General features: G+C 39.3%; 1 protein-coding gene across 2 annotated transcripts; it reads left to right on the forward strand.

Annotated features, from left to right (window-relative positions):
* Nucleotides 1–2,949: 2,949 nt before the first annotated feature.
* On the forward strand, nucleotides 2,950–27,593 carry Cenph (centromere protein H). 2 transcript variants are annotated; one of them, XM_005000286.4, is made up of 10 exons: nucleotides 2,950–3,644; nucleotides 3,787–3,922; nucleotides 4,866–4,921; nucleotides 6,569–6,617; nucleotides 7,249–7,323; nucleotides 8,964–9,020; nucleotides 13,958–14,021; nucleotides 14,479–14,530; nucleotides 23,235–23,398; nucleotides 24,452–27,593. In XM_005000286.4, exons 1-10 carry the CDS (start codon nucleotides 3,557–3,559, stop codon nucleotides 24,542–24,544), a joined length of 834 nt encoding a protein of 277 aa, XP_005000343.1. In that variant the 5' UTR covers nucleotides 2,950–3,556; the 3' UTR covers nucleotides 24,545–27,593. The 2 variants fall into 2 exon arrangements, with proteins under 2 accessions (XP_005000343.1, XP_063114358.1); XM_063258288.1 differs by lacking the exon at nucleotides 24,452–27,593 and adding an exon at nucleotides 24,057–24,436.
* Nucleotides 27,594–27,972: the final 379 nt, after the last annotated feature.

A 27,972-nucleotide genomic window follows, 5' to 3' on the forward strand; every position in this document is an offset into this window, starting at 1 on the left:
CAGGCGCTTATGCCGCTGAGCTAAATCCCCAGCCCCCTGTAGTTGATTTTTTGTCCTGCTACTTTGCTAAAATTCTAGGAATCTTTCGGTGGACTTTTTTTGGAAGATCTTCTGTATAAAGGATTGTTATCTGTGAATAAAGGTGTTTTGACTTTTTTTTCCTATACATATCCTTTTTATTTTTTGTCCTGGTTGATTGCTCTGGCTAAAGTTTCAAGTATTATATTGCAAAAGAGGGGTAATGGTGGGCATCCTTTTCTTACTCCTGATTTTAGAGGAAAAGCTTTCAGTTTTCTCCAATTTAATATGGCATTGGAGGTCTGGGGACTTAATTCAGCAGCAAAAGCACCTCCCTGGCAAGCACGAGGTCATGAGTTCGATCTCTGGCACCAAAAAAAAAAGTGTGACATTGGACACCAGGTCTCATAGTGCACTCTTGTAATGCCAGGTCTCAAGAGGCTGAGGCAGGAGGATCACAAGTTCAAAGTTAGCCGTGGTTCCATAGTGAGTTCAAGACCAGCCTGAGCTACATAGTGAGACCCTATCTCAAACAAAAGAAAGAAAAATTACATGTGTACTAAACATGTCAGAATTGTTTCTTGTGATATTCCTTTTAAAAATACAATATAACTATTTGCATAATATTTACATTGTATAAGGTACTAGAAGGATGCATACAGGCTATATGCAAATACTATGCCTTTTATATAAGAACTTAAGCATCCGTAGCTTTTGCTGTCACCAGAAAGGAGACCTGAAACCAGTTCCCCAAGAGAACTGAGCTAGGACTGTATCTTTTTCTTTTTTTCCTGAATTTTTTTTGCCAGTTATCTTAATGTTAGTTTTAAACTTTACTGGAAGTCATGTGTAGTGGTGTATGCATGTAATCCCAGGCTTCATGAGGTTGAGGCAGGATTACTCCAAGTTCTAAGACCACTTGAGAACTACACATTGAAACCCCGACTCACAAACAAAACAAAACACTGGGTCTCAGTCCTATAAAAAGGTATCTTTTTGAAACTTCCTGATTTTATTTATGGGAAACCATTTGATTGCTTTCTGGACAGAAGGGATTTTATTTTTTCGTAGCAAACAGAGTTCTGCTAATTTAGAGATTTTTTTTGTTGTTACTGAAACAAGGCCTCGTGATATAACTATTATAGTTGTAACTATATAACTATAAGCTGCCTTGAACTTGTAGCTCAGGCTGGCCTCAAACTCACAGCAATCCTCTTGCCACAGCCTCCTGAGTGCTGGGATTAAAGTGTATACCACCACACCTGTCTTGATGAATCTTAAACTACAGATATGTGTATATACAGACAAAGTATGTTGTATATGGGGGGCGATTATATACATATTTGTGTATGCTTATCCATTTTTTATTTTTCCCAGAGTTACTTGAATGTAAGTTTCAGGAGTCAAGGTGATTTAACCTTAAAATATTTTGACATGCATCTCCAAGAATTAAGGTCATTCCTTAAAAAGCTACTACATGTAATCTAATTTATTCAATCATTACAAACATATCTTAGGGCCTTCTTTCTCTTCATTTATTTGTTTTTGTTTTGGAGGGTTTTGTTCAGGGTTTTCTTTTTTCAACCCAAGGTTTAGTCAAAGTGTATTGGTTTTCCTGTATGAACAACTGCCCTGTATTTTGTTTTCCAGCACAGGGACATGTTGTCCTGGTCTGTTGTCTGAGGTGATACAGTGTCCCTCTTTTAAATTTCTTGTCTCATAATTTCCTTAAAGTTCAGACTGTGCATCTTGGCAAGAACACAAGTAACCTACACGATGTATACCTATCACACCATTGCATTACTGATGGACCAACCTTGGCTGTCTAGTTACAACTGTAACTCCCAGCTATATAACCCTAACCCTCTATTAATGATATTTTCCTTATTCACTTATCTCGTTGTGTTTTGCAACCTCTTCTATATTTATTACAGAATATTCTAAATAGCTTCCTATCTCTATAGGCTGGTTTACTACAGACTCTGTGTGTTTGGTTTTTTTTGTCTAAGTACTGTGATCCATTACTTGGGTTATCAAAGTTCTGTTTCAAATCAGCAACAGCAAATTTATCTGAGAACTTTTCAGAAGTACAAATCATGAAGACAATAGTATGCATTGTATATACCACTGTTACCTTCATTACTGTTTTTAAATTTATTTTTTTCTCTTTAAAATCAAATAGACTTGAAACACAAATCAGCATTTTAGAGGCACCTAGAAAAATGTTATTTATTTTTGAGACAAGGTCTTGCTCTGTAGTCTAGGCTGCCCTCAAAGTCAATGCAATCCTCCGACCTTAGTCCCCCTCCCCCATGCAGGGATTATAGGCATGCACCAACAAACCTGGCTCCCCAGAAATATGAACTAACCCCACCCCCATAATTCCTATGCAGTCCTAGGTCAGACAACCATTGCATTGTTTTTGTCCCTAATCTGGTTGGTGGACACTTGTGTGATTCTTACTAGGTATAAAGTAAAATAACTACAGGTCAATTTAGTAACTTCTACATGTGTCTCTCACCACTTGGAATATGCACCCTCATCACCTGGCTAAGTTCTTACTGGATTTTGGAGCAGGACAGATCGCATCCCTGCCCCAGTGGGTTTGATTTTTAAAATCCTGGGTTATTTTGGGCTCTGGCTTCTTGATATCTCTGCTGATCACATAGTTTTTGAAGACTGAACTTTCTGTCTTACCATTTTGTCTTGAAGGCTTGTCCACTTATTTGTAATTCCCCAATTTATTTTTTGAAGGACTGAGGGCTAGTCTAGTTGTCCTACAAGACTGAAGCTGAGGTGAGGTGGTGGAAGGCAGTTAAGGTAAGTGGTTAAGTGAAAAAGACGGGTTTGTTTGTTTGTTTGTTTTTGGTACCGGGAATCGCTTGCCAGGCAGGCGTTTATGCAGCTGAGCTAAATCCCCAATCCAAGATCTCGTTTTTATAAAACAAAACTGAGAGAAAACAAAGTATTTCAAGAATATCCGACTTAGCGTCTATCTTGTATCCTACTGTGTCCTGAATTTTAAGTGTGATCCAGAGAGGGTACTCAACTTTGATAATCAGCATTGGGTGCGCAGCTTGGTTTCGGAATCTGCCGTAAAGAATCCAGGCCCCTCATGTTGCAAGAATTCCCAGGCGCTGTGCTCATGGAGGACAGAGTGGTCTTTACAGGAAGGACTAGAATAAAAAACTTCGTTCAGGTATTTGCATATCTAGCATTTTCTTCACTTCCGCCTGCGGCTCGCTTGTGATCTGCGGCGTCACCAGACAGACACGTGGGGGCGCCCCGGCCTCAGAAGCGGCGCGCGGCTCCGACGCCGGTTCAGCTTCTCACTTGTCCGCAGGGACACCTGAGCTCTGGCTTCGCGTTTTTTCCGCTAAACCAACAGAGGGAGATCAACAAGCCGGGCCTGGCTCTCCTTCATAGCCATTTAGGTCGGAGTTTCCCCCAACAGGCTGTAACAGGCGTTAAAGCTCGGCGTTTTGTTTTGTTTTTCCTAGGGGGCAAAGTTTTGTTTTGATGCTGAGCAACCCAACCCATGCTAAGCACTGCGCTGCACCAGTTTACTAGAGGCCCACAATCTATCCTGCCGGAGCAAAGGAAAGGCCAGAAAGCAAACAACTCGGGTGATTGGAGCAGGGAGGAAGGGGCGTGGCCGAGGGCGGAAGGGGCGGGCCACGCGGGCTACTTCCTGGCGGCGATCCTGTGGCGGGAAAAGTGGCGTCTTTCGGGCATCCTCCTACTGACCTTGCTTATCTCTTGACGCAGCCAGGCCAGCGATGGAGCCGCAGGCGGACGACTCGCCAGACTCCTGCTCCGCGGACTGTGGAGGGGCGGGCGGGCCGCCGCTGGGAGCCGGCGCCGGGGAGCCGCGCAGCGAGGGCCGCCTAGCGCTGCTGCTCAGGTTGTTTCCCCAGCTGCCTGCCCAGAACCCTCGAAGGTTTTGTTTTTGCACTAAGCAAGCGGTGGGAGCATTAGTCTTCTAAACCAGTGGGTTGACCCAGACCCCGAGCCAAAGCCGCCTTATGACTGTTTTGTGGGCCACTCAGAGTACTTTTCATTGTTTAAATGATGGGCGAGTGAGGCGGGGGGGGGGGTGTGTCACAAGATTTCACAACACAAATTATATGACTATAACTGTCGGTGTCCATGTTGGAGCACAGCTTTCCTGCTACAACAGCAGAGCAGAGCTGAGTAATTAGAATGTCAGAGGCCCAGAGCCTAAACTATTTGACAGCTGGACCTTTACAGGAAAAAAAATCTTTTTGCAGACTTTTTTTCTAAATCATAGTAAGGGAACTTTTTAAAAGCATTGTGATTGTATTTTTAGTTTTGTCGTTTTAAAAGGTCTTGGCTAATAAACAAACATCTGTAAACATTCCTTCCTGTAGGATGAGGCAGGACAATGGGGAGTTCAGGCTAGCCTGGGCTAGCCTTGAACTACAAGACAGACTACATGACGTTTTCCCACTGTGTTCCATTTTGTGTCTTCCTCTGATAATAAGAACGTTCTTTGTGCTTTTTTTTTTTTTTTTTCCTCAAGACAGGTTCTTGTTTTGCAATTCAGGCTGGCCTCCAACGCACTCTAGCCCAGGCTGGCCTCAAACTGGAAATAATATATCTGTCTCAGCCTCCACATTGTTGGAATTGCAGGGGTGCGCCACCACACCTGGACTTTGTGTCCTTCTAAAATGAGTTCTTTAATGAAATGAGACTTGACTAGAAGACTTTATGCTAGTTTTCATTATTTATGCCCATTGCATTATGTCAGCTTGCGAAACCAAAAATTAGTTCGTTGTATGATGATAATACCTCTATAGCTATATGACATTATGTTCTATTTACAGGCTGAGAGCACAGATAAAGCAACAACTCTTAGAATATAAATCGATGATTGATGCAAGTAAGTAGTTTCATTTTCAAATAAGCTTATGTGAGTTTGATAATGAACAGTATCCTATGGGAAAGAAAATCAACTTTAGAAAACATCTATCTATATTGTAGTGTAGCAAAACACTGAAAAAAATGTAGGGTAATTATCTTAGCTGTGAGGAAGGAAGGATGGCCTGATCGAATGGTGGGAGTGGTTGCTCTGAGATGGTTTAACACCTTACCTTATACCTGCTTTTTTTGTGGTACCCTTGGTCAAAGCCAAGGCTACATCCCTACCTACACAGAGCTATATCCCTAGCCGTGTATTTTTATTTTGTAATTTGACACAGGATCTCACTAAGTAACCAAGTTACCCTGGCTGGGCTCTTAATTTGTGATTCTTCTCACTCAGCCTCCCAGAATGCTGGGAGTTACTAGGTACCTTATTGGGCAGTGTAGATATGAAACATTTCCATTACCATACAAAGTACTGGACTTTTTTTTTTTTTTCTGTGTCCCACAGACGTATTTTGACTAGGTTTTATTTGGAATCTGTGTCCTGATATGAGGAAGACCGCTGTGTATATTAGCAGTATGGATTCTCATGACATGTGTGCATAGTATATCTACCCATTTCAGTAGTTAGTAGGGTTCAGTGTAGAGAAACATACTTTTTAAAAAATTACCCTTATGGTTTTACATGCCAGTTTTTATAATTTTAAAATTTTATTTCTAATTGCTTATTGCCAACTATAGGCTAACAAGCCTGTAATTGGCTTTTTTTTTTGTAATTGGCTTCTTGACATTAAATGTCTTACTAGGTTTTTTACTCCGTTTCATTTTCTGTCATTTTGGGAACTTTCTCTGTTTTGAGACAGGGTCTCCCTATGTGGTTCAGACTGACCTTGAACTTACTCTGTAGCCTATGCTGGCCTCAAATTTATCAAAATATACCTGCTTCAGCCACCTAGATGGTGGAATTATAGGAATTATAATGCTGCACCACACCCAGCTATTTTCTGTCATCCTAAAATGGTTGTCACAGGCTGAGGATATATAGCTCAGTGGTAGAACATTTGCTTAGCGTGTGTGAGGCCCTGGGTTCAATCCTCAGTGCCCTCCCCATAAAAACTTTGGTACCCAGTAGTTCTGTATGGCTATTAAAACTTGAAACATGGTTATCCCCCAGCCCCTTTGTAGGGTCTCACTGTGCAGTTCAGCCTGGTCTAGAGCTCACTTTGTAGCCTAGGCTGGTCTGGAACTTGCAACAATCCTGCTGCCTCAGGCTTCCAAGTGCTGGGATTATAAGCAAGTGCCATCACACTCGACTTTGTTACAGTTTTCTTTTTTTTTCCTTTCTTTTTATCCTTGGAATCAAATGGATTTGGAAAAAAAGAAGGAAATGCTCTTCATTTAGACAAGCTGTAAATACAAAATACACATAGAAGAAGGAAATGTGGAATACATCATTAGTAATTTTATGTTGATCATATATTAAATAATAATGGGGACTTACTGAGCTAAATAAGTATATCAAAATTAATTCACATGTTTCTCTTTTGTATTATATAAGCTGACATACACAATATTACCTTTTGTATTTGTGGTGTACATTTATATTCCTTTTGAATAGTGCTGTTCTAAAATGTACTGATTTCAAAAAATTATTTATTTGTAGATGAAGAACAAACTCCAGATCAAATCATACAAGAAAAACAAATGGAAGCGTATGTCATATTTTAAAGTTTTGTTTGTGGTTTTTACTAAGATTTAATCATGTTATTCCTGTTATAACACTGATTACCTTTTCCTTCCCTTTATTTTTCTAAATAATTTTCATGAACATATAGGGAGGTTGTTGTATGGAGATTTTCATATAGATGACGAGCATATTATATCCTGTGGCATCCTCTTTGAAGATACTGAGAAAAGCTCGGAAGGCAACCGTTTTTAGGAAAGCTTAATCACTATGATGTAATAATATAATGAAAATGTTAAAACTTTATTCTATTTTAAAAAGAAGAAAGCATCAGTTTTGCCTATAATCCTGGCACTGCAGGAGGCTGAGGCAGGAGGATTGCCAAGTTTGACTCCAGCTTGGCAATTTAACAACTTCCCTGTCTCAAAAATAAAATAAGGCTGGGAATGTGGGTCAGTATGAAGACTCTGGATTCATTCCCAGTATGCCTCCCCCCAAAAGTAGTTTGCCAGAACTGTAACTGTGTTGATATGGCAAGTCTATAGAATTCTTCTCTTCAGATAGAGGCATTTTACTCTTTTCAAAGCTTTTCTTCATACATTTATTTCAATAGTAACTTTTTCTGATGTTGCTGAAATTCTTTTATGTTTCTTTAATAGTAAAGTTAAAGACCTGGAAAATGAAATTGAAGAGGTGAAAATTGCATTTGATATGAAAAGTCTTGCATTGAGCAGGTAACTTACATTTTGGGTATAAGCATGTGAACAATGTAAAAAGCATGTGAGGGTAAGGTAGAGAGACTCTTTTAACTGGAGTAAATGAATTAGTCAAGTGAAATAATGATTAGATAATAGTCACAAAAAATTGAATTTCTGAGGCAGGCATGGTGCTGCACACCTGTAACACCAGTACTCACGAGGCCGAGGCAGGAGAATCACACATTCAAGACCAGCTTGAACTGTAGTGAGATCCTGTCTGGGGAAACAAAATTGAACCTTGAGAGAAAATTTACATTATTCCTTAATATTTTCCTTGGAAAAAGTTAAATAGGGTAGTGTTAGTAAGGAAACTTTTGAGACAGTAGAAGTGTATAAATAAATCTAATTTGTTCGTTGAAAAGATTACACAGATTTCTTTATTATAGTAATAAACCAGAAACAGAATTGTCATCAGGCTTTTTAGTTTTTAAAATATTATTGCTTTTTTTCCCCATGAGATGTAGACTCCCTATGTTCCCAGGCTGACCTCAAACTCCTGGGTTGTAGGGATTCTCCTACCTCAGTCCTAAGTAGCTGGGACTACCTAGATATACTGAAGCGTCCAGATTAAATAGTTCCAATTATTGGTCTTACATTTATATTTTTCAATTCATCTATCCTGGTCTGTGCTGGTACAGAGCTACAGTGATGTACTGTGACAACAAGCTACCTAGAAAAGAGCAGTGCCGTAGTATCACATCATGCAGTGACATAGCCATCTCAGCTTATGTCCACTCCGACATTTGAACAATGACAGAATCACCGAGTGATAACATTTTCTTATACTATGTCCTCATCCTTATGTTTCAGGAGTATATTAAGACAAACACAGTAGGTTATAAACTTTTAATTTGATTGAATAATCTCGATTAAATGTCTTTTATTATAGTTTTCTTTCTGTTTCTGGCATTCCTGAATCAGTTTCTTTGTAGATTTAATTAAAAAGTAAAGTTTTTTTTTTTTTTTTTTTTTAGTTAAAAGAAAGGAAGAGATAACTCTACTACTGCTTTGTTGCCTTTTGATTTATTGTTTGTGTGGTACTTGGAATGATACTTTGCCACTGAGCTGTATTTCAGGCCTCATTTACTTTTTTTTTTTTTAATCGGTCCCGGGGATCGAACTCACGACTGCCTGCTTGCAAGGCAGGCACTTATGCCACTGAGCTAAATCCCCAGCCTCTCTCATTTACCTTTTATTATTACCTGTTTCTTAGCTCCTTGAGGTAGAGGGTAAAGAACAGTAGCATGTCTTAGTTTCCAGTCCAAATGGCCACGTGTTCCCTGACTCCTCTTTTTTTAGCCACGCTGGTCTCTGTAGTTCTCAGCATTGTCCTGGCCCTGCCTGTGGAGACTGCTTCAAGCTAAGTGTGGGATCAGTCTGCAGAGCTTTGGACAGGCCACGCACAGCCATGTGATGCAGCCCCATCCATCTAGGAGTTCCTTCATGTTTCCTGATTTCATTCTCAGTCTCATTGCACAACCTGTGCAAGTGTGTTTTTTTTAAACCAGCCTACATTTTATGTATCTTTTAAGGGAAATCAATCTTTAACTTGTAGTTAGGAATGACTTTTAATGTATAATATGTTACCTTTCATAATATGAGCCTTTCCCTTACAGGATGCAACTTTCAGCCGCACTTAAAAACGACCTGGAAAAAATTAACACCGAGAGCAGGTACACTTTTCCTCTGAATTTGTAAAGGATGGGAATGGTGGGGGGTATCTATGTACTAATTTCATTTTATGATTTTTTAAAAAATGATTATCACTACCAGTCACCTTCATCTGAAGAATACAAAAGATAAAATGTTTTTTCTATCACTGTACTTTTTTTTTTTTTTTGGTTATTTGAGACAGGGTTTCACCATGTAGTCTGGGTAAGCCTTGAACTTGCTGTAAAGCCCAGACTGGCCTCAGACTTGCAGTGAGCCTCCTGCCTCAGCCTCCTAAGTGCTGGAATTACAGGTGTGCGCCATGGTGCCCCACTGGTACACTGAAGATATACATAATGATAACATTCACCATAGGGAATTTATACCTATACATGATATATCTTCCTGTTTACCCATCTCCCTGCCCTCAATCCCTATTCGCTTCCTTAATTACAAAAGTTTCGTTTCTGTTTTTATCCTGTTCTCTTTTTCTTGTCCCTTCCTTCCTTTCCCCTTAACCCTCACTCCCCTTGTCTTTCCTTCGTATTTGAACGTTCTCTTCTCATTTCCCAATATCCATTATATATTTTGGATATATACTTTTTTTTTTCTTTCAGAAACTGGGTTTCACTATGCAATTCAGGCTGGCTTTGAACTCACTTTATAGCTTTGGCTGACCTCAAACTTACAGCATTCTTCCTCAGCCGCCTAATGCTGGGAGTGTAGGTGTGTACCACCACACCTGGCCATTTTGGTCATTATATACGTGTTTGGCTTCTCACACCAGAAAAATCATGCAAATTTGAACATGTCTATCCAATTTATGTCCCATAAGAGTATGGTCTGAAGGTACGTCCATTTAAAAGTGTCTCAAGCTCTTCTTTATGGCAGAGTAGTACTCCATTGTATAAAAAAGCCCACATCTCTATCCATTTATCAGTCGATGGAAATTTGAGTGTTTCCAAGATCTGGCTATTTGAAACTGTGCTGCTATAAACATGGGTATGCATACATCACTGTGGTGTGATGGTTTTAATTCTTTTGGGAAGATACCAAGAAGGGAAATAATTGGGTTGAATGGAAACTCTGCTTTCAGTTTTTGAACAATCTCCACACTGATTTGCACAGTTGTTACATCAGTCTACATTCCCAAACTCAGTGTTTTTATTTTGCCATGTTACCCAGTCTACACTCCCAAGCTTGGTGTTTCTTATAGTAAATGAGATCCCAAATGTTGACTCTTTGTAATAGTTCCTGTGTGATTGGGGTTTCATCCATGAAGTCTTAGTCTATACCAATATCTTCAAGAGTTCTACCCATTCTATCTTCCAGCAGTTTGAGTATTTCTATTTCAACATTTAGATCTTAGATCCATTTCCATTTTACTTTAGTGCACTGTGTAATATGTGAGTCTAATTTTAATCTTCTGCATGTGAAAAGCCAGCTTTTCCAGTACCATTTATTAGAGAGGCTATTTTTCTTCTAGTGGGTTTGGTTGCTTTGTCAAAGATAAGGTGGCTGACACATCAGCCAGCAAACCCAGTCCAGGAGACAGCGCCATGCACGGAGCCCTGCCAGACTGGAGTAACCAGACCCTGGCCTCTTCCTGTGAGTCAGTGCCATTGATGGACCAGGCGTAGAGGGGACAAAGGACACATCAGCGAGCAAACCCAGTCCGGGAAACAGCGCCATGTATGGAGCCCTGCCAGACTGGAGTAACCAGACCCTGGCCTCTTCCTGTGAGTCAGTGCCATTGATGGACCAGGCGTAGAGGGGACAAAGGACACATCAGGAAGCAAACCCAGTCTGGGAAGCAGTGCTGTGCGCGGAGCTCCACCAGACTGGAACAGCCAGACCCCACCCCCTTCCAGCACACTGGCTGGCAGACAACAAGTACCTTCCCACAGCCCCTACCTTTGCCCTGAGGGACTGGCTTGTCCAGAGAAACACAGGCTGTGATAATTGCTGTAGAGGTGAAATGCAATTGGATGCCTGGGCGTTGCTGTTTCACTGACCTTGTAGGTCTAGGACCAGTGGTCTGGTCTGATCATGGGTTCAGAGAATAGGGTATGCAGTGTGGTATCTAGGTGGGATCTCTTTCTGAGGGTGCAGCCATGCTGAGTCCCTGGGGTCTTGTTTTGGAAGTCCTATGTCATTTCCATTGTTTTTCGGGGTTTGGTTTTATTCTCTTTTGTTTGATTATGTCAAATCTGATGGCAGGAACAGCTGTTTCAATGATAGCAAGATGTATTATGGTAGCAATTTTGGATTTACTATTGGCTTAGTTTGAAGTCCTTTCTTGCATTCATTGTCTTGTTTTTATTTCTATTCTGTTTCATTCTATTTGATTTTTACTATGTCTAAAGTTATCTGCAGCTGTTTTAAAGATATCAAGAGGCATTATGGTAACTGTTGTTGGTTTCATAATGTTTTTAGGCCTATATCTCTTGCACTGGTTTGTTTTGATTGGTTTTATTCTGTCTTCCTCTTTAAAATAAATAAATTTTTTAAAACTTATAAAAAGATAAGGTGGCTGAGTGTATTTGGAGTTGTTTCTGCACTATTTTATTTGTTGCACTATTATACTGTGTTTGTGTGTGTGTGTGTGTGTGTGTGTGTGTTTTGTTTTTTTTTGAAACCAGAGATCAAACTCACAACTTTGCACAGGCAGGCGTTTGTGTTGCTGAGCGAAATCCCTGGTCCTATTGCACTATTTTATTTGTCAGTACCATGCTGGTTTTATCATAGTAGCTTTGTAGTATAATTTCAAGTAATGTCTCTTGCCTAGTCCAGAATTGCTTTTGCTGTTCTGGATCTTTTGAGGTTCTGTATGGATTTTAGGATTTTTTTCTTTACTGCCGTGGGATATGGTATGGTATTTTGATTGGGATTGCATTAATTCCATATGACAATTTTGCCTGTATGGCCATTTTCACTATGTTGATTCTTCCTACTCAAGAATAAGGTATATCTTTCCATTTTCTGATATCCTCTTCTGTCTCCCTTTTCAGTGTACTATAGTTTTCAATGTAAAAGTCTTTTACTTCCATTGTTAGAGTGAGTCCTAGGTATTTCATTTTTTTGAATCCTATTCTAAAAGGGTGTTATTTCCCTAATTTCAGTCTTAAGGAGCTTGTTATTTGTATATAGGAATGCTACTGGTTTTTGAGTGATGATTTTGTATCCTGCTATTCTACATAATTTGGTTATTAAATCTAGAAGTTCTTTGACGGAGTTTTTGGATCTTCTATGTAGAGTATCATGTCATCTGCAAATAACAAGTAACTTTTTCCTTTCCTATGTTTATTCCTTTTATTTCTTTATCTTATCTAATTGTTCTGGCTAATATTTAAACTATACTGAATAAGTGGTGATAGTGGAGATCCTTGTCTTGTTCCTTATTTTAGCTTGAAAGCTTTCAGTTTTTGTCCATTTAGTATGATGCTGACTGTTGGTTTATCATAGATGGTTCCTATCAGATTAAGATAAAGACCATCTATTCCAATTTTCTGTAGAATTTTTATCATGAATGGTTGTTGGACTCTCAAAGGCACACCTCCAAATTCTGTTAAGAGGATTGAGAATGAAGTTTCTAACACATAAATTTTGGGGACACACTGAAACTATTATATGTGACTCTGTGATGGTGGACAGGTGTTTAGCAAAATCCAGTGACCCTCTGAATGACACAAAGTGTCAGTGTAGATTCAGTAATTGTAACAAATGTGCTGCTCTAGTGGAGAATGGTGTCAGTGGAAGGCTATGCTAACATGAAAGGGCAGAGGGCATGTGAGAAATGTCAGTACCTCTGCCTACATTTCAGCAGTGAGCTGAAAACTACTGCAAAAACAAAATCATTTTTTGTCTTTTTGAGACAGAGTCTTACTTTGTACTCCAGGCTGGCCTTGAACTCCTCGGGGTGGTCTTCCTGCCTCAGCCTACTAGTACTAGTTTACAGGCATGAATCACCACATCTGGCTCACAAAATCTTTTTAAAAAGCAATTTATGAGCAAGTTATTAGGCTTTTGTCTTCCTAGATATGAAATTTTTAGAAATAGTTCGATATTCTTTAATTCAATATTCCTTTTTGTCTGTGATCAAAATTTTTTCTAGAGAAATATACTTCTAATTTTAATAAAAGTTTAACATATCAGACTTTTTGGATCTTATTAAATAATGACTTCCTGTTAAAGAGCACAAGGGATTTTTATTTTATTTTATTTTATGTTATTTTATTTTTGCATTAGAGTGGAGATCTAACATGACCACTTTTTCATAAGGATCAGAAGGCCATGAGCCTGGGCTGGAGGTTTTAGCTCAGCAGCACAAGCACCTGCCTAGCAAACATGAGATCATGTTTGCTCCACAATACTGGAAAAAAAAAAAAAAGAGCCTTGAGGCTGCTAGAACCTCAGCATTTGTTGGTTGAGAGGGGGATTAACAGCTGACTGAAGCAGGGCATGGTGGTTCGCGCCTGTAATCCCAGCACTCAGGAGGCTAAGGCAGGAGAATCTTGCAAGGTCGAGACCAGCCTGGGCTACAAAGTGAGCTTAAGTCCAGCCTGAACTGCATAGAGAGGCCCTGCCTCAAAAAAGACAAACAAACAGTTGACTGAGAAGCCTAGGATTTAGCTCAGCAGCATAAGTGACTGCTTAAGGGTTGGGGATTTAGCTCAACGGCATAAGTGCCTGCCTTGCAAACAGGCAGTCGTGAGTTCGATCCTCGGTACTGATAAAAAGAAAAAAGACCAAAAAAAAAAGTGACTGCTTGGCAATAGCAAGGTTGTGAGTTTGATCCCCAGTAACAAAACAAAAAAAAAAAAAAAAAAACCACATGACTGGAAGGATCATGGTGGTTTTAGAGTACAGGAATTTAATGAAAATAAACATATGCTAATTAATTTCTGCTTCATGAGGTAGATTTATTATTTAAGGTAATCATTTTTTGTTTCCTTTTCAGTGTGCTCATGAATACCATGAAAGAAATATTGAAGCTAAATAAATCAGTAATGAAATTACAACAGGTAAATTTGCACATTGGACTAACTCTGCATTATTAGGATTTCTGTGCCAACTTCTTTTTGAGGTGGTATTAGATATGATTAAGTAAGACTACCCAAAGGAACTAGCATGGCTGGAATTCACTATCTTTAAAGTTCACTCCTTTTTTTCCAAAACCCTTATCTTCAACTAATGTTGCAAATTATCCGTTTAAAATTTATTTATTTATTTCCCCCAAATCCATTTTATTTCAGGGAGAAAAAGAAAATTTTAAAAAAGGAGAACAAGAAAAACTAAAATAAAATTTCAAAAGGGTTAATCCTGTTTAAAATTTAAACTACTGTTTTAATTTTCTGTGGTGGGGAAATTGAAAATTGGAGCTTTAGAAACACTAATAGATGAAACTCAGTGATTTAAGTAATACAACTTTAATGTTTTTATTGTATCTCATGTTTTAAAATGTTTTTATTTTAATAACAGGAATCTTGGGAATTAGAAGAAAAACTACTTGATATTAGAAAGAAGAGATTGCGTATGTAGAACACTTTTTCATTTATGGTTGATACTGTAGTCAGAGTTTACAAGGGGATAAATTATAATAGTCACCCAAAATGTCAAATGCAGAAGAGTGCAAGCAATCTAGAACGCATACTAGAGACTTAAAGAATCCAGCTGGGTCCCATGACAGTGTCCTGCACAAGTCCAGCTGAGGACCTAGCGTCCATGACAGTGCCCCTACAAATCCAACTGGAAGCACAGAGCTCATGACAATGTCTCATGGAAGTCTGTTTTGCGAATCGCACTGGGAAGGCCCAGAAGTCAGTGGTGGAAACTAGAAAGTCTGTGCCAGTGGGATGAAGGAACTTTGTTACCTGGCTGAGGGATCTGAACTGGAGTGAGGAATAAAGGTAAAGACCAGAGCTCCCCTGAAAAGAACCATAGCCATCCTCAGTGACAGCAAGGACCTGAGCTCTGCTGAGGTTCATATCAGGAAAACCTATGTGACAAGTTTCTCCAGGAGAATCAATAGCACAGTCTTCCCCTGAAGTTTTCTTTTTATGCTATAGATTACAGTCCTCAGATGGCCCTTCCATACCTAGAACCCTGTTGATTCAGTGCAACTGGGTGTTACAAGTTGACCATTAATTAATCCACCACAATTGGGTACATTTTCACATCTTAGAAATTGATACAAATTATCTTCATTTTCAAGATTTCGTAAAATTTTTCTGGGCATGGTGACACACTTTTAATCCTAGCACCTGAGAGGCTGAGGCAGTAGGATTGCTGTGAGTTTGAGGCCAGCCTGCCCTACAATGTGAGTTGAAGGCCAGGCTGAACTGCACAGCAAGGCTTAAAAAGTAGACATTGGCCTGTTTAGTGGGTCCAAGAGAAATGTTTGCAGGTGAGGTCCCCAGGTAGAACACATGTGTATAAGCCAGCAACAGTAGCAGGTAGCATGGAGCAGAGCAAAAGAGCAGCCTTCATCTTCATCATAGAATTTTTGCACGGCTGTTATCTCATGCTTACATTCTTACACAGTGCTGTAACCAGCCTATGTGGGTTTATCTGTGCTAAGTCATGGTTACATCACTGTCGCACTGTTCACATGCCGCTAAGCTTTGGAGCAGTCTGAGTGGTTCCCCAGTGTAGGATACGAAATGTATTTTGCTTTATTTATTTTTGTTGCTTTAGAATGATAAATCAATGGCTTCTCGGCCTTTTGGCTAAGATCAAGTGTAGAATGATAAATCACAAAAGCAATACATTCTCAGTAGGGGGAGAAATCAAAAAGTGAAAATTATAAAATATAAAATTGTAAAATCATACCTTCTTCGTGTGTACTGCAGTTTTGTTAGATCACTCTGGACATTTTCCCTGCCTATATAAACATTATGTATATAACTTGTAAATTATTACCTGGTACAAATGATTCCGCATCTGTTTCAGTTAATGACATCACATTGCTTTTTTGTGTTAAAACTATTAAAATGATTATTTTGCTGGGCATAGTGGCACACTTGTAATCCCAGCACTCAGGAGACTGAAACACAAAGATCACTATGAGTTCAGCTCAGCCTGGGCCGCACAGTGAGTTCAAGTCCAACCTGGACTAAATAGCGAGAGCATATCTCAAAGAATAAAACAGTAAACAAACAAACAAAAAAGATTATTTTGAAAGTAATACATAATCTCTATAGAAAATTTAGAGATTGGAAGTATACATAGAGAGACAAGTTCCCATTAAATCACGAAATTATCCAGGCTGAGCTCAAACTTGTGATCCTCTTGCCTCAGCCTCTCGGAGGATGAATTTTTTTTCTTTTGCTTTAATGAGATAATCTTCAATGCAGCTTCTAAAATTTTTATCATTTAGCCAGGTGTGCAAACCTGTAATCCTAGCACTTGAGAGGCTGACAAGAAGATATCTGCAATTTCAAGACTAGTGTAGAGGGGGCTGGAGATTTAGCTCAGCGGCATAAGCGCCTGCCTTGCAAGCAGGCAGTCGTGAGTTCGATCCCCGGTACCGATAAAAAGGAAAAAGACAAAAAGAAAAAAAAGACTAGTGTATGCTACATAATAGTAAGTTTAAGTCCAGCCTATACTAAGTAGCCGGCCTATACTTAAATAGACTTGTCTTAAAAAAGAGAGAATTGTCATTTATTCTATAATACAAACTTCCTTTTTCATTTAACAATAACTAGCATGATTCATTATTTTTAAGCATAAATTTGTCTGTTAAAATCACCTTACAGTAAAAAGTCTTCATTTGGGTCATTTTTTAAAATTTTATTTACTGTTTCTTTTTTTTCTTTTGAGGTAAGATCTCATGGCCTCTGTGTTCCATCTGCCTCATCTTGTGTTGTTAGAGGAGTGTGCTGTCTTGCCTAACTATTGGTCATCTGTTTTTTGTTTTGGTTGATTGGTTGGTTGGAGACAGGATCTCACTATATAGCTCAGGCTTGCCTCAAATTCCCAGCAGTCCTCCTGTTTCTGCCTTCTAAGCACTAGGATTACAGATGTATGCTGCCTTGCCTAGCTTGGTCATCTATTTTGATCACTTTTTTGATCTTTCATTTTTTTCCCACTTATGTTTCATTTTTTCCCATTACATTCCAACATGCTTTTAGTACGTTAATGTCAAGGAACAAGCTCTTAACACAGTCTCATTTAGATTTTCAAATTGGAGTATAACTCTCAAAACATTTTGAGAAATACAAAAATGGTTGAGGTCTAGGTGATACCAGTGTAGAACTGGAAGTCACCTGAAATTCCTGGAATGGTAGTAACTAAAGTAAAAACAACTACATGAGGCTGTAGAGGAAATCAAATCAGAAATAATCTCAGATTTAAAAAGAAATAACCATAAATAAAGACTTTTGACCATACCTAAAGAAGACAAAAACATAGACGAGCATGGGAAAATGATAGAAACCTTGGAAGAACAATATGTGAAAGAATTAGAATGCATTGAAACAGATATAATGAGATACCCAGGAAATTCAAAATTCCATTGAAAAACTAGCAAAACTGTGGCTTTCAGACCTTGAAGACAGTATTGCATCTAGCAATCACAAAATGAAAACTTAAAAATAACAAAAACCAGGAAATAACAATTCAGATGCAAGATGATGTAAAAAAAAAACAGTAAGACTTGTAGATATTAACAAAAACACAGAAGTCAACACAAATGTAATAAAGGAATTTACAGACATAGTAGCAGAAAATTTCCCAAGCATGGGAAAAGAATCTTATAATCAGATAAGTGGGGCATATAGAACTTCAATTAGCCATAGCCAAAATAAACCTATATCCAGACATAAAATAATCAGGATCCCACAAATTCAGTGCAAGAACACACTATTAAAAGCTGTTAGAGAAATAGATCATCTACCAAGGAAATCAGTGTCATAGTAGGCTCCTCAGCACAAACCATCAAGTCTAGAAGAGCTTGGAGTGAAGTATTTCAAGCCCTGAAAGAAAACAACTTCCAACCCTGATTGATATACCATGTCAAACTGTCTGAAAACTGAGAAATAAGATACTTGTACAATAAAAAAACAGCTGAAGAAATTTATGACCACCAAACCAACAATAAAGGAGTGGTAAAAGGTAGCCTACAAAAAGATCTAAATGACCATAAATCCAAGAAAAACAACAGAAAAAAATCACCCTGTAGGTAAGCAATTAAACAGGAAAAAAGTAGATAACCAACAATGGTAAGGTAACATGACAAATATAAGCCAATACATACCAGTTATAACCATTAATGTAAATGGCCTTAATTCACCAATGAAAAGATAACAAATGCGCAGAGTGGATCAAGAAACAAAAATCCAACAATGTGCTGTATCAAGAAACACATTTCACTCAAATGGAAATTGTCTTGGTTAATTTCCTCTCATTGCTGGCACAAAATATCTGACACTCCACCTGAAGGAAAGGTTTATGTAGCTCACAGTTTGTGGAGATTTCAGTCCATAATTGATTGGCTCCAAGGCAAGGTAGCATGGCACTGGAGCAACATTTCAAGGCAGCAGCTAGAGCAAAAGTGGGAAGGGGAACAAGTCTCTTCTCTCTTATATTGTCAGCAGCCTAATACCCCTGTGCCCTCCAGAATCCTGGCTCCCTGCTTTGTCTCTTGGTTAAATTTCTAAACTGAAGTTGACACATTGTACCAACCATAACAAATCCATAAGCTAAAAGTAAAAAAAAAAAAGAAAACTGACAATGTAAACTTCAAATCAAATGATCAATACACAATGAAGGTCACTACATACTTAATAGGGGAAAATTTCAAAAGATAATCATAAACATGGAATCAAACGTGAACAGATGGACTTAATAGATGTTCACAAAGTGTTTCATCCAACATCAGAACGCACGTTCTCCTCAAGCTGTGTACAGGACATTCTCTATAATAGAACATATACTATCCCATAGAACATGCCTAAGTAAATGCAAAGCAATTGAAATTATCCCATGCATCCTATCAGACCACAGTGCAATGAAATTGGAAATGCTTGTGAAAGGAAACCACAAGAACTTCATAAACCCATGGAAATTAAATAGCACCCTACTGAACAACCAATGGGTCACTGATGAAATTAGTATCTACAATCACGTGAAAATGCAATTACAACATACAGGCACCTGTGGGATGCAGTGAAAGGAGTCCTTGGGGGAAATTTGTAGCAGTCAATTCTCATCAGAAAAGCAAAAGTAACTTAATTCTGTACCCCCAAGCTGCTGGAAAAAGAGCAAGTCAAGCCCATAGAAGAGATCAGAGCAAAAAGTAACATAATTGAGACTAAGAAAACTATACAAAGAATTCATAAATTGTGTTATTTCTTTGAAAGAATAAATAATTGACAAACTCCTAGGCAACCTTATCAAAAAGAAAGAAAAAACTCAGATTCATGTATAAAAAAATGAAAAGGGTGAAGTCACTACAAATCCTGTGGAAATTCAGAAGATCTTTAATACCTGCTCTAAAAATCTTTTACTCTCAGACGATGGAAAATGAAATGCACAGATTCCTAGAAGCATATGAATTACCGAAACTGGATATAAAAGAAGGTACAAAAATCTGAATAACTCAATATCAGTTAGTGAAATTGAAAACATTAAGAACTTTCTAACAAAACCCAAGTCCTGATGGATTGATAGCTGAATTTTACAAGAAATTAAGAAGGTTTAATGTCAGTACTCCCCAGACTCGTTAATGAAATTGAAAGAAACAATTCTCCCTAACTCATTCCTGGAGGCAACTATTACCCTGATACCAAAGTCAGAGAAACAAATCATGGAAATTGCACACGCACACCATGACCAAGTCTGGTTCATCCCAGGAATGCAGGAATAGTTCAACAGATACAAATCAATAAATATACACCACATTAACAGAACCAAGGAGAAATACCACATGCTTATCTGAATGGATGCAGAAAGAGCATTTGATAAGGTCCAACACTCATTCATGATAAAAACCTACAGAAAATTAGAATACATGACCTTTACCTCAATCTAATAAAAAGCCATCTATGACAGACTAATGGCCCACATCGTACTAATTAAAAAAAACAGAAAGCTTTCAATCCAAAATCAAGACTAAAATGATGTCCTCTATGACCACTCCTATTCAATATAGTTCTGGAAACAGCCAGAGCAATTATACAAGAGAAAGAAAAGGGATAAGGCTAAGAAAGAAAGAAGTGAAGTTATTATTTGCAGACCACATGATACTCTACTTGGAAGACACCAAAAGACATCTGGATTTAATAAATTCTGTAATGTACCTGGATACAAAGTCAGCATTCAAAATTCAATAGACTTCATGCACACAAAAAAACTCAAAGAGAAATCAGGGAAACAACACCTTTCAAAATAGTATCCAAAAATTTGAAATATTTAGGAATCATTCTAACAAAGGTAGTGAAATATCTATACATTACGAATTACAGTATTTTGAAAACGGAGATCAAAGATGATACTGGAAAATGGAAAGATACCTTTGCTTATGGATAGACAGAACCAATATTGGCCATATTTCTAAAACTGTTATATAGGTTTAATACAATCCTGATCAAAATACCATTAGTGTACCTCAAAGGTCTAGAGAAAATATTCCTAAAATTCATCTGGAACCAAAAGAGACCTAGAATAGCAAAGGCAATGCTGGGCTACAAAGGCAAGGCAGGAGACGTTATAATCTCTGCTTGAAGTTATACTACAAAGCTACTGTGATGAAATTAACGTGGTACTGGCAAACAGACTTTGATCATTGGGACAGAAAACATACAGACACAACCTACACTCAGCCACACTCTTTGAGAAAGGAGCCAAAGATGTTCAGTGGAAGAAAGTTAGTCTCTTTAATAAATGATGCTGAAAAACTTTTCCCATATGCTGAAGACTAAAACTAGAACCATGTCTATCACCATGTAATAAACTAAACTAAAAATGAATCAAATATTTAAGTGTTAAAACAGAAACACTAAGTCTGCTAGAAGAGAAATTAGGTGGAAGTCTTGAAGACATTGCAGTAGACAAGGATTTCATGAACAGAAACTAACTACATAGGAAGTACCTCAAGGATCAACAACTGGGATTTCATCTTATTACAAAGTTTTTAATCACAGCAAAATAAGTCACCAACAGAGTGAAAAGAAAACTCACATATTGGGAAAAATCTAGCCAACTGTTCTCAGACAAAGGTCATCTGGAACATATAAAGAATTGAAAAACCTGAGGTCCTGGGATTCTGTCTCACTCCAGAAGTGATGGCTATCATCAAAAAATCACTGAGTAATAAATACTGGTGGGGCTGTGGGGTAAAACATCCTTTGCCACCATTGGTAGGCATGTAAATGGGTGCAAGCACTGGAAATCAGCGGAGGTTCCTCCAAAAACTAGGACTAGAGGTCCCATTCAACCAAGTTGTTGGCCTACTGGGTGTTTTCCTGGAAGAATTAAAAACATCATAACATGCCGGGCGTGGTGGTGAGAGCCTGTAGTCCCAGCTACTTGGGAGGCTGAGGTGGGAGGATCGCTTGAGTCCAGGAGTTCTGGGCTGCAGTGCACTATGCCGATCGGGTGTCCGCACTAAGTTCGGCATCAATATGGGGACCTCCCGGGAGCGGGGCACCACCAGGTTGCCTAAGGAGGGGTGAATGGGCCCGGGTCAGAAACGAAGCAGGTCAAAACTCCCATGCTGATCAGTAGTAGGATCGCACCTGTGAATAGTCACTGCACTCCAGCCTGGGCAATATAGTGAGACCCTCTCTCAAAAAAAAACCAAACATCATAACACAGTGAAATATATTCATCCATTTTTATAGCAGCACAATTTGTAATAGATCTTTGAACCTACTCAAATGCTCATCAACTGCAAAAAGCATAAAAACAATGTAATGTATTTTCTGTTTCTTTTTCATAGTGAGGGTTGAACTCACGACCTCATGTTTGCCAAGCAGGCAGTTGTGCTGCTGAGCTTAATACCTGGCCCTAGGATATGGTATCGTAATACAAGATAGTATTCCTTAGCTATAAAGATGGATCAATTAAAGGCTTTTATAGGTAAATGATGCAACTAGAGTTTATACTTACAAGTGAAATAAAACAGACCAATATGGGTAAACAGCATGTTGTCTCCCTAGTGTAAGAAACTGAAAGAGTAAATAAGATCCAAAAGGTATAACGCATATTCTGAAAGAGAATGAAATTGCTGAAGAGGAAAGAAATGGGACAGGGAAAAGGAAAAAAGAAGGAAGGAAAAAGTTACATATATACATATGTGTGTACACACACAGATACCTAAGACCGTTCTACTACTAATGATCATAGTTCATCGAAAGGAACATTAACTGCTTCTATTGGAGTAGTCCTGCATCTGGTAATCACAGCAACTATCTTGAAGACCACAATATGCAATATAATAAGCAATGTTAATTTCCTATCTTGTTTTGAACTTCTGTATTTTTTATGGGTTTTTAAATTCTCTTTAAAATTGAAAATGGTTGAAAGTGTTTGTCAGTATTTTCATTAAAATTCAGGTTAGCTGTACCATTTATAATAAAGCAGACAGGAGCTTTTATATGATGCCACTTGCAGCAGTTATAGACAACTGTCATGATCACACATAAATGTCCTGATCATTTCACTGAGGGAATTAAAATATTATAAGTGGGATTACTGGCATATACCTTTAATCCAAGCTGTTTAGGAGGTAGAGGTGGAAAATCAAAAAGTTTGAGGCCAGTCTCAGCAATGTAGCCAGAGCCTGTCTCAAAATGAACAAATTAAGCTGGAGCCAGCTGCGGTGGCACACACCTGTAATCCCAGCCCTTGGGAAAGCTGAGGCAGAAGGATCCCTACTTCAAACCCACCCTAGGCAATTTGGGAAGACCCTGTCTCCAAATACAACAGTGCTGAGAAAGTAGCCCCCTTTGAAGGCCCAAGGTGAAGTCCCCAGCACTGCAGAAAAATGTAACAGAGTGATGGTGTAGGCATGAAGAAGGGAAGTGCAAAAGCACTCCTGGATTTGATCTGCACTGCCAAAAAGTATTGTTCTTTGTACTGAGAAGTCATTTTTAGATCAAAATAGAATGTACAACCTAGCTGCTATTAATTCAGATTTTTCTGCTGTCTGAAATAATTAGGAAATAATTCTGCTGCTTACTTTTTCAAGATCTTTGTTTATAGAATTCTCATATTGTTTTATTTGAACATAACAGAATTAAAACATGCTTCAGAAAATAAGCTTTTAGAAATACAAACTGAGAAGAAGAAACGGAAAGAGGAGCTGAACAGTATGGGAAATTCAGACAAGATAAAGACCATGCAACAAATCCTACAAACAGAGATGGAGATTGCTACAGTTATTCAACACGTGTTCCAGGTAACATTTGTATAAATCAGGAAAGGAGGGATAAAGACCTTTTAAAAACACAACTGATGTGATTACCTTACCATAGGTCATGTTAGTCTTTGATCATAAGATAATTCAGTATAAGGACTGAGTACATAGCCGCACTGGAGAGCACTTGCCTAGCATTGTTGAAGCCCCGAATTCAGTCCCAGCATTGCACAAATTATAATTGTCTACTGATATTTGCTGTACTTACATATGTAATATTCATGTACAGTCAGCGTTTAGGGGCTCAATTGTCATCGTGGTTAATCATTAGGATTTAGAACTGGCATGTTTCTACAGCTCTGGAGGCAGGTTGGTGTACATCTTTAGCCTCCAGGTTTGAGGGCGGAGTGGACCTGGATGAGAGTGGCAGCTAAGAAGGTGACTGCTGCCACTGGGAATTTAGCTCAAGTGGGTGCTCAAGGACATGGGGTTGATCCGAACCCCATCACAAAGAGAGAAATATCAGCATGATGACTGGTCCAAGTAAACTCTAGTAAATATTGCCATAACATTTTTCCTCTGAGACATTACTGACCAAAACAGAAAGTATGTACAAAAGAAAGAAAGATAGATGAAAGAAAAAGAAAAGAAAGATGGCTGACTGAGATGGCTGTGGAGGTCCATGTTTGTCCACACAAAGGGCTGGGGATGCAACTCAAGTGTGAAGACCATCGGTTCCACCCTTCGGCCTACGGATGAAAGAAGCAAAAATTGTCCGTGGAAATTGATGAGGTATTTGCAAACATATAAATATAGCTTAACCCTGCTGAAGCCTCTTGTAAATGGAAATGAAGACAAAAGTGTATCACTCGCAGGGAATACAGGTAAGTGAGGTCCTGAGTTGAATTCGTGGACAAAAAAAATAGTGTATTACTCTTTTCTCTTGAATACAGAGCTAATAAACTTTGTTAATTGTTTTAAAAAATTACATAAGGTTAGTGAAGGGATTATTTAAGAAAAACCTTGTTAAAATTTTAAAGTGCTTACATTTTAAAGTTTTGTTGAATTGTTTTTTCTTTTTATTTTTAATTATAGAACATCATTTTGGGGAGTAAAGTTAACTGGGCAGCAGATCCAGCACTCAAGGAAACTGTTCTGCAGCTTGAAAAGGATCTCACCACAATCTAACAAGAATTCCACTGGGCCAGGTGTTGCCATGTGTGCCTTTGATCTGAGCACTCAGGAGGCTGAAACAAGAGGATTGCCACATGCTGAAGACCAGCAATGATTTGCACCTTGCAGTTTTTGGATATTTTTCTCTGATATGTCATTTAAATAGCAAGTTTCAAGTGAAATGAATTTGCAATGTTTGGGGAACTCTCCTAATCTGTGATTGCTTTTTAGCTTCAGTTAACACTCTAACATAGAATCGGTCATTTTAAATAACACTAAAGTGACTGTGTACTCTTAAGAGGGGAATGTCTTAGTCATAGAAAAGACACCTGGTCTGATATCTGAGGAGTAGGCGCAGTTTTGGACATTCACAAGGTCCCAGCATTTGATTGTAATACTTGTGTGCATTTCTGCGTTTGTCAGTCAGGATGCAGAGAAGTCTCCAGAGTGTCAGCAGCTGGTATAATTTGTAGTGGGGTTATGAGTAACTGTCTTCTGTTCTCTCTGTGTCTCTTTCTCCCCTCACACATACTTCTGAGCACACACATACATAATGCTGGCTACACTCTGGCAATGCTGATGTACAGTGACATCCATGCCCATTTTCAGTTCTGTTTGGAGACAAGGTCTTGCCAACTTACCAAGGCTGGCTTCAGACTTGGAACCCTCCTTAACAACTGGGATTACAAGCATGTACTGCCATGTCCAGTACAGCTCTTTATTAATTAGGAGCTATTGATCATATTTATGGACAGTGTGATGTTTTCAGTATTCTTATTGGAATAAAGTGAAACTTGAAAAGATGCGCTCATTGGATAATAGCTCGTGAAATCTGTTCTTTGGATTAATAACAAATAGAGATTTCCCTAAGCTGAAATAGTAGGCTTTTCTTTGAAATATTATACCTTATTTTCTTTGATCAGTCGTAATGTATGCATAGTTTTATTCTTTTTGTCAGTTATTGTTTTGAGGTAGAGTCTCACTGTGTCCTTCAGGGCATTCTTGAACTCACTGTGTAGCCCAGGCTGTCCTAGAACTTCCTGCAGTCCTCCTGCCTCAGCCTCCTGAGTAGTAAGGTTACAGCCATGCACCACCACACCTGACCTGTTGTTGTCTTTATCAGTTGTTATAAAGTAAGTTACATTTTGCGTGCAAATTATTATTTTGGAAAATGATTTTCGGTTCCAGTAATCCACACAGGAACTGTTTGTTTGTTGTAGTACTGGGCATTGAACCCAGGGCCATTGTGCTGAGCTCTCTGAGCCCTTTTTTTTTTTTTTTTTTTTTAATTTCTTATTTTAAGATAGGATCTCATCAAGTTGCTGAGTTGCCCAGGCTGGGCTGAAACTTGATCCTCCTGCCTCAGCCCCCTAGAAAACTGGCATTCTAGCAATGCACTACCACAGTCACTTGACACTGTATTAGTAAATTTCAACCTGTGGACCACCTGAAAAAGTGTATCTTCATATACTAAAACAGGTATATGTTTATCTGGGACCTTAGTGGTCTTTGACTTACCTGTTACCCAGCTCTGAGAGAGGAAGTGTGTAGGCTTTGCCTGAACTGTTGCTGAATACGGAACTCACAGCTCACTGTTTTAGGACATTTACTTCTGTGTGGGTTTGGGGTTCAGCCGCCCACTCTAGGACTCCATTTGAGGGAGCAGCCACTCAGCAGAAGGCAGGGGCTCCTTAGATCAAGTCAAATGCATTCCACAAGCAGAATGTAATCGTCTGCTTGGGAAAGGCAGCCATGGCCCTAACCCCACATCACAGAGGCCTTGGGTTTTCTCCCAGCAAACGAATGCTGCATTTCAGAGTCAAGAAAAGGAAATGGGAATTTACTACAAATGACGTGATCTACCTTAGTCAGCTTTGCTCCATGAAATAGACACCCAAGAATAGGGAGGTGCCGGCAGTCCTAGTGACTTGGGAGGCTGGGGCAGAAGACTTCAGCTATCAAGATCAAATCCAGCCTGGGATATACTTGAGACCTAATGTCTGGCTTATAACCACATCCACAAAGACACTCCTCTCCAGGAAGTAAGCCAACAGCTCAGCCTCTCCTGGTGTTATTTCAAGCTTCAAGAGCTCTCTCTCTCTGTCTCTCTAGCTCTGTCTCTTTCTCTGTCTCTGTCTCCCTCTGTCTCTGTCACTTACTCTGTCTGTCTGTCTGTCTCTCTCTCTCTCTGTCTCTCTCTGTTGCTCTCACTCTTGCTCTTTGTCTCTCTCTCTCCCTCCCTAATCCTGTTGCAGGGGGTCTCCAGCCTGGGCAACTCTATGTAACTGGCCTAGAACTCACAGGGATCCTCATGCCTCCGCCTCCCAAGTGCTGGAGTTACAGGTGTGCTTCACCACACTCAGATTGTCTGTTCTTCAGTTGTTCTTCTCATCAGTATCAGGTACTGACAACCTGGCTCACAGGCTGTTTTAGTATATGAAGTTTTACCACCACAAGGCCATGCCACTATGTTCACATGTTAACTGTGCTTGCTTTCTTGCCATGATAAAATAGTGTAATCGAATGAAGTAGCTTAATAGTGACCCTGAGGCGGCTGCACTGCGCTTTTCCATAGGATGAGGTGTTGTGAAAGACAGGTTACCGAGCCCCGTGGGAGCTGGCTTCTGTTTGAGGGATGGCAAAGAAATACCAGCATGGCCCTCTCTCAAGGGCTCAGGGGCTTTGCATGGGATTTGAAGAGAGGATTGTCGCTACCTTGAGTCAGGGTGGCTTTGTGAACTGTGACTGTCATGCTGTTGGGCCCACGTGTGTTTATCTGCTCCTCTTACTGTCATAAGGACCCGTGGACCTTGGTGGTACCATGGGGTGGCAGTTCTGCCTCCCTCACTTTTGCCTTGACAAGGGCCCAGGCATCCTGGGGATGGACCTAGTAATCCTCAGGTTTTCCCTCACAATGAATTGAAAAATCTAGTTGTGCTGCAGAATGTTTATTCTGAATTACCTGAATTCTTCTTAATTGTTTATGCGATTCATTTTACTACTGAATTACTGCACCCTACATGTTAGATCCAAGTATTTCATTAAAATATTTTTTATCAAGAAACCTCAGCCTGGACTAGGTACCTCCTGTCGCATCACCCACTGTGCTCTGGCCTGGCTTCCGGCCAGCATTGGGGATAGGGTCACTGGCCAAGCAGAGGAAGGGCAAGGCCAAGGAAGGGGGTGGCACACCGTGACACAGGCCAAGTGTGGGCGTAGGAATGGAACAGGCGGGTGCGTGCACTAGGCCCTAGTCGGTCCTGGTGTGGACCCTGCCACCCAGTGAGCAGTGAGTATAGATGGCGCATCCCATGCCTTGTAAGCAGACACATTGAAGATGAGGAAGGACAGACTGAGCACTGATGGTGAATCACTGAGTGACCTGATAGCAGTCTCGGGGCAGACTCTACCTGTGGGAAGTGAAGATAGAATTTCTGCTTTTG

Source organism: Cavia porcellus, unplaced genomic scaffold, assembly GCF_034190915.1.
Source record: "Cavia porcellus strain 051 isolate PalLab524CR breed Dunkin Hartley unplaced genomic scaffold, mCavPor4.1 scaffold_11, whole genome shotgun sequence".
Classification (NCBI taxonomy): Eukaryota; Metazoa; Chordata; class Mammalia; order Rodentia; family Caviidae; genus Cavia; species Cavia porcellus.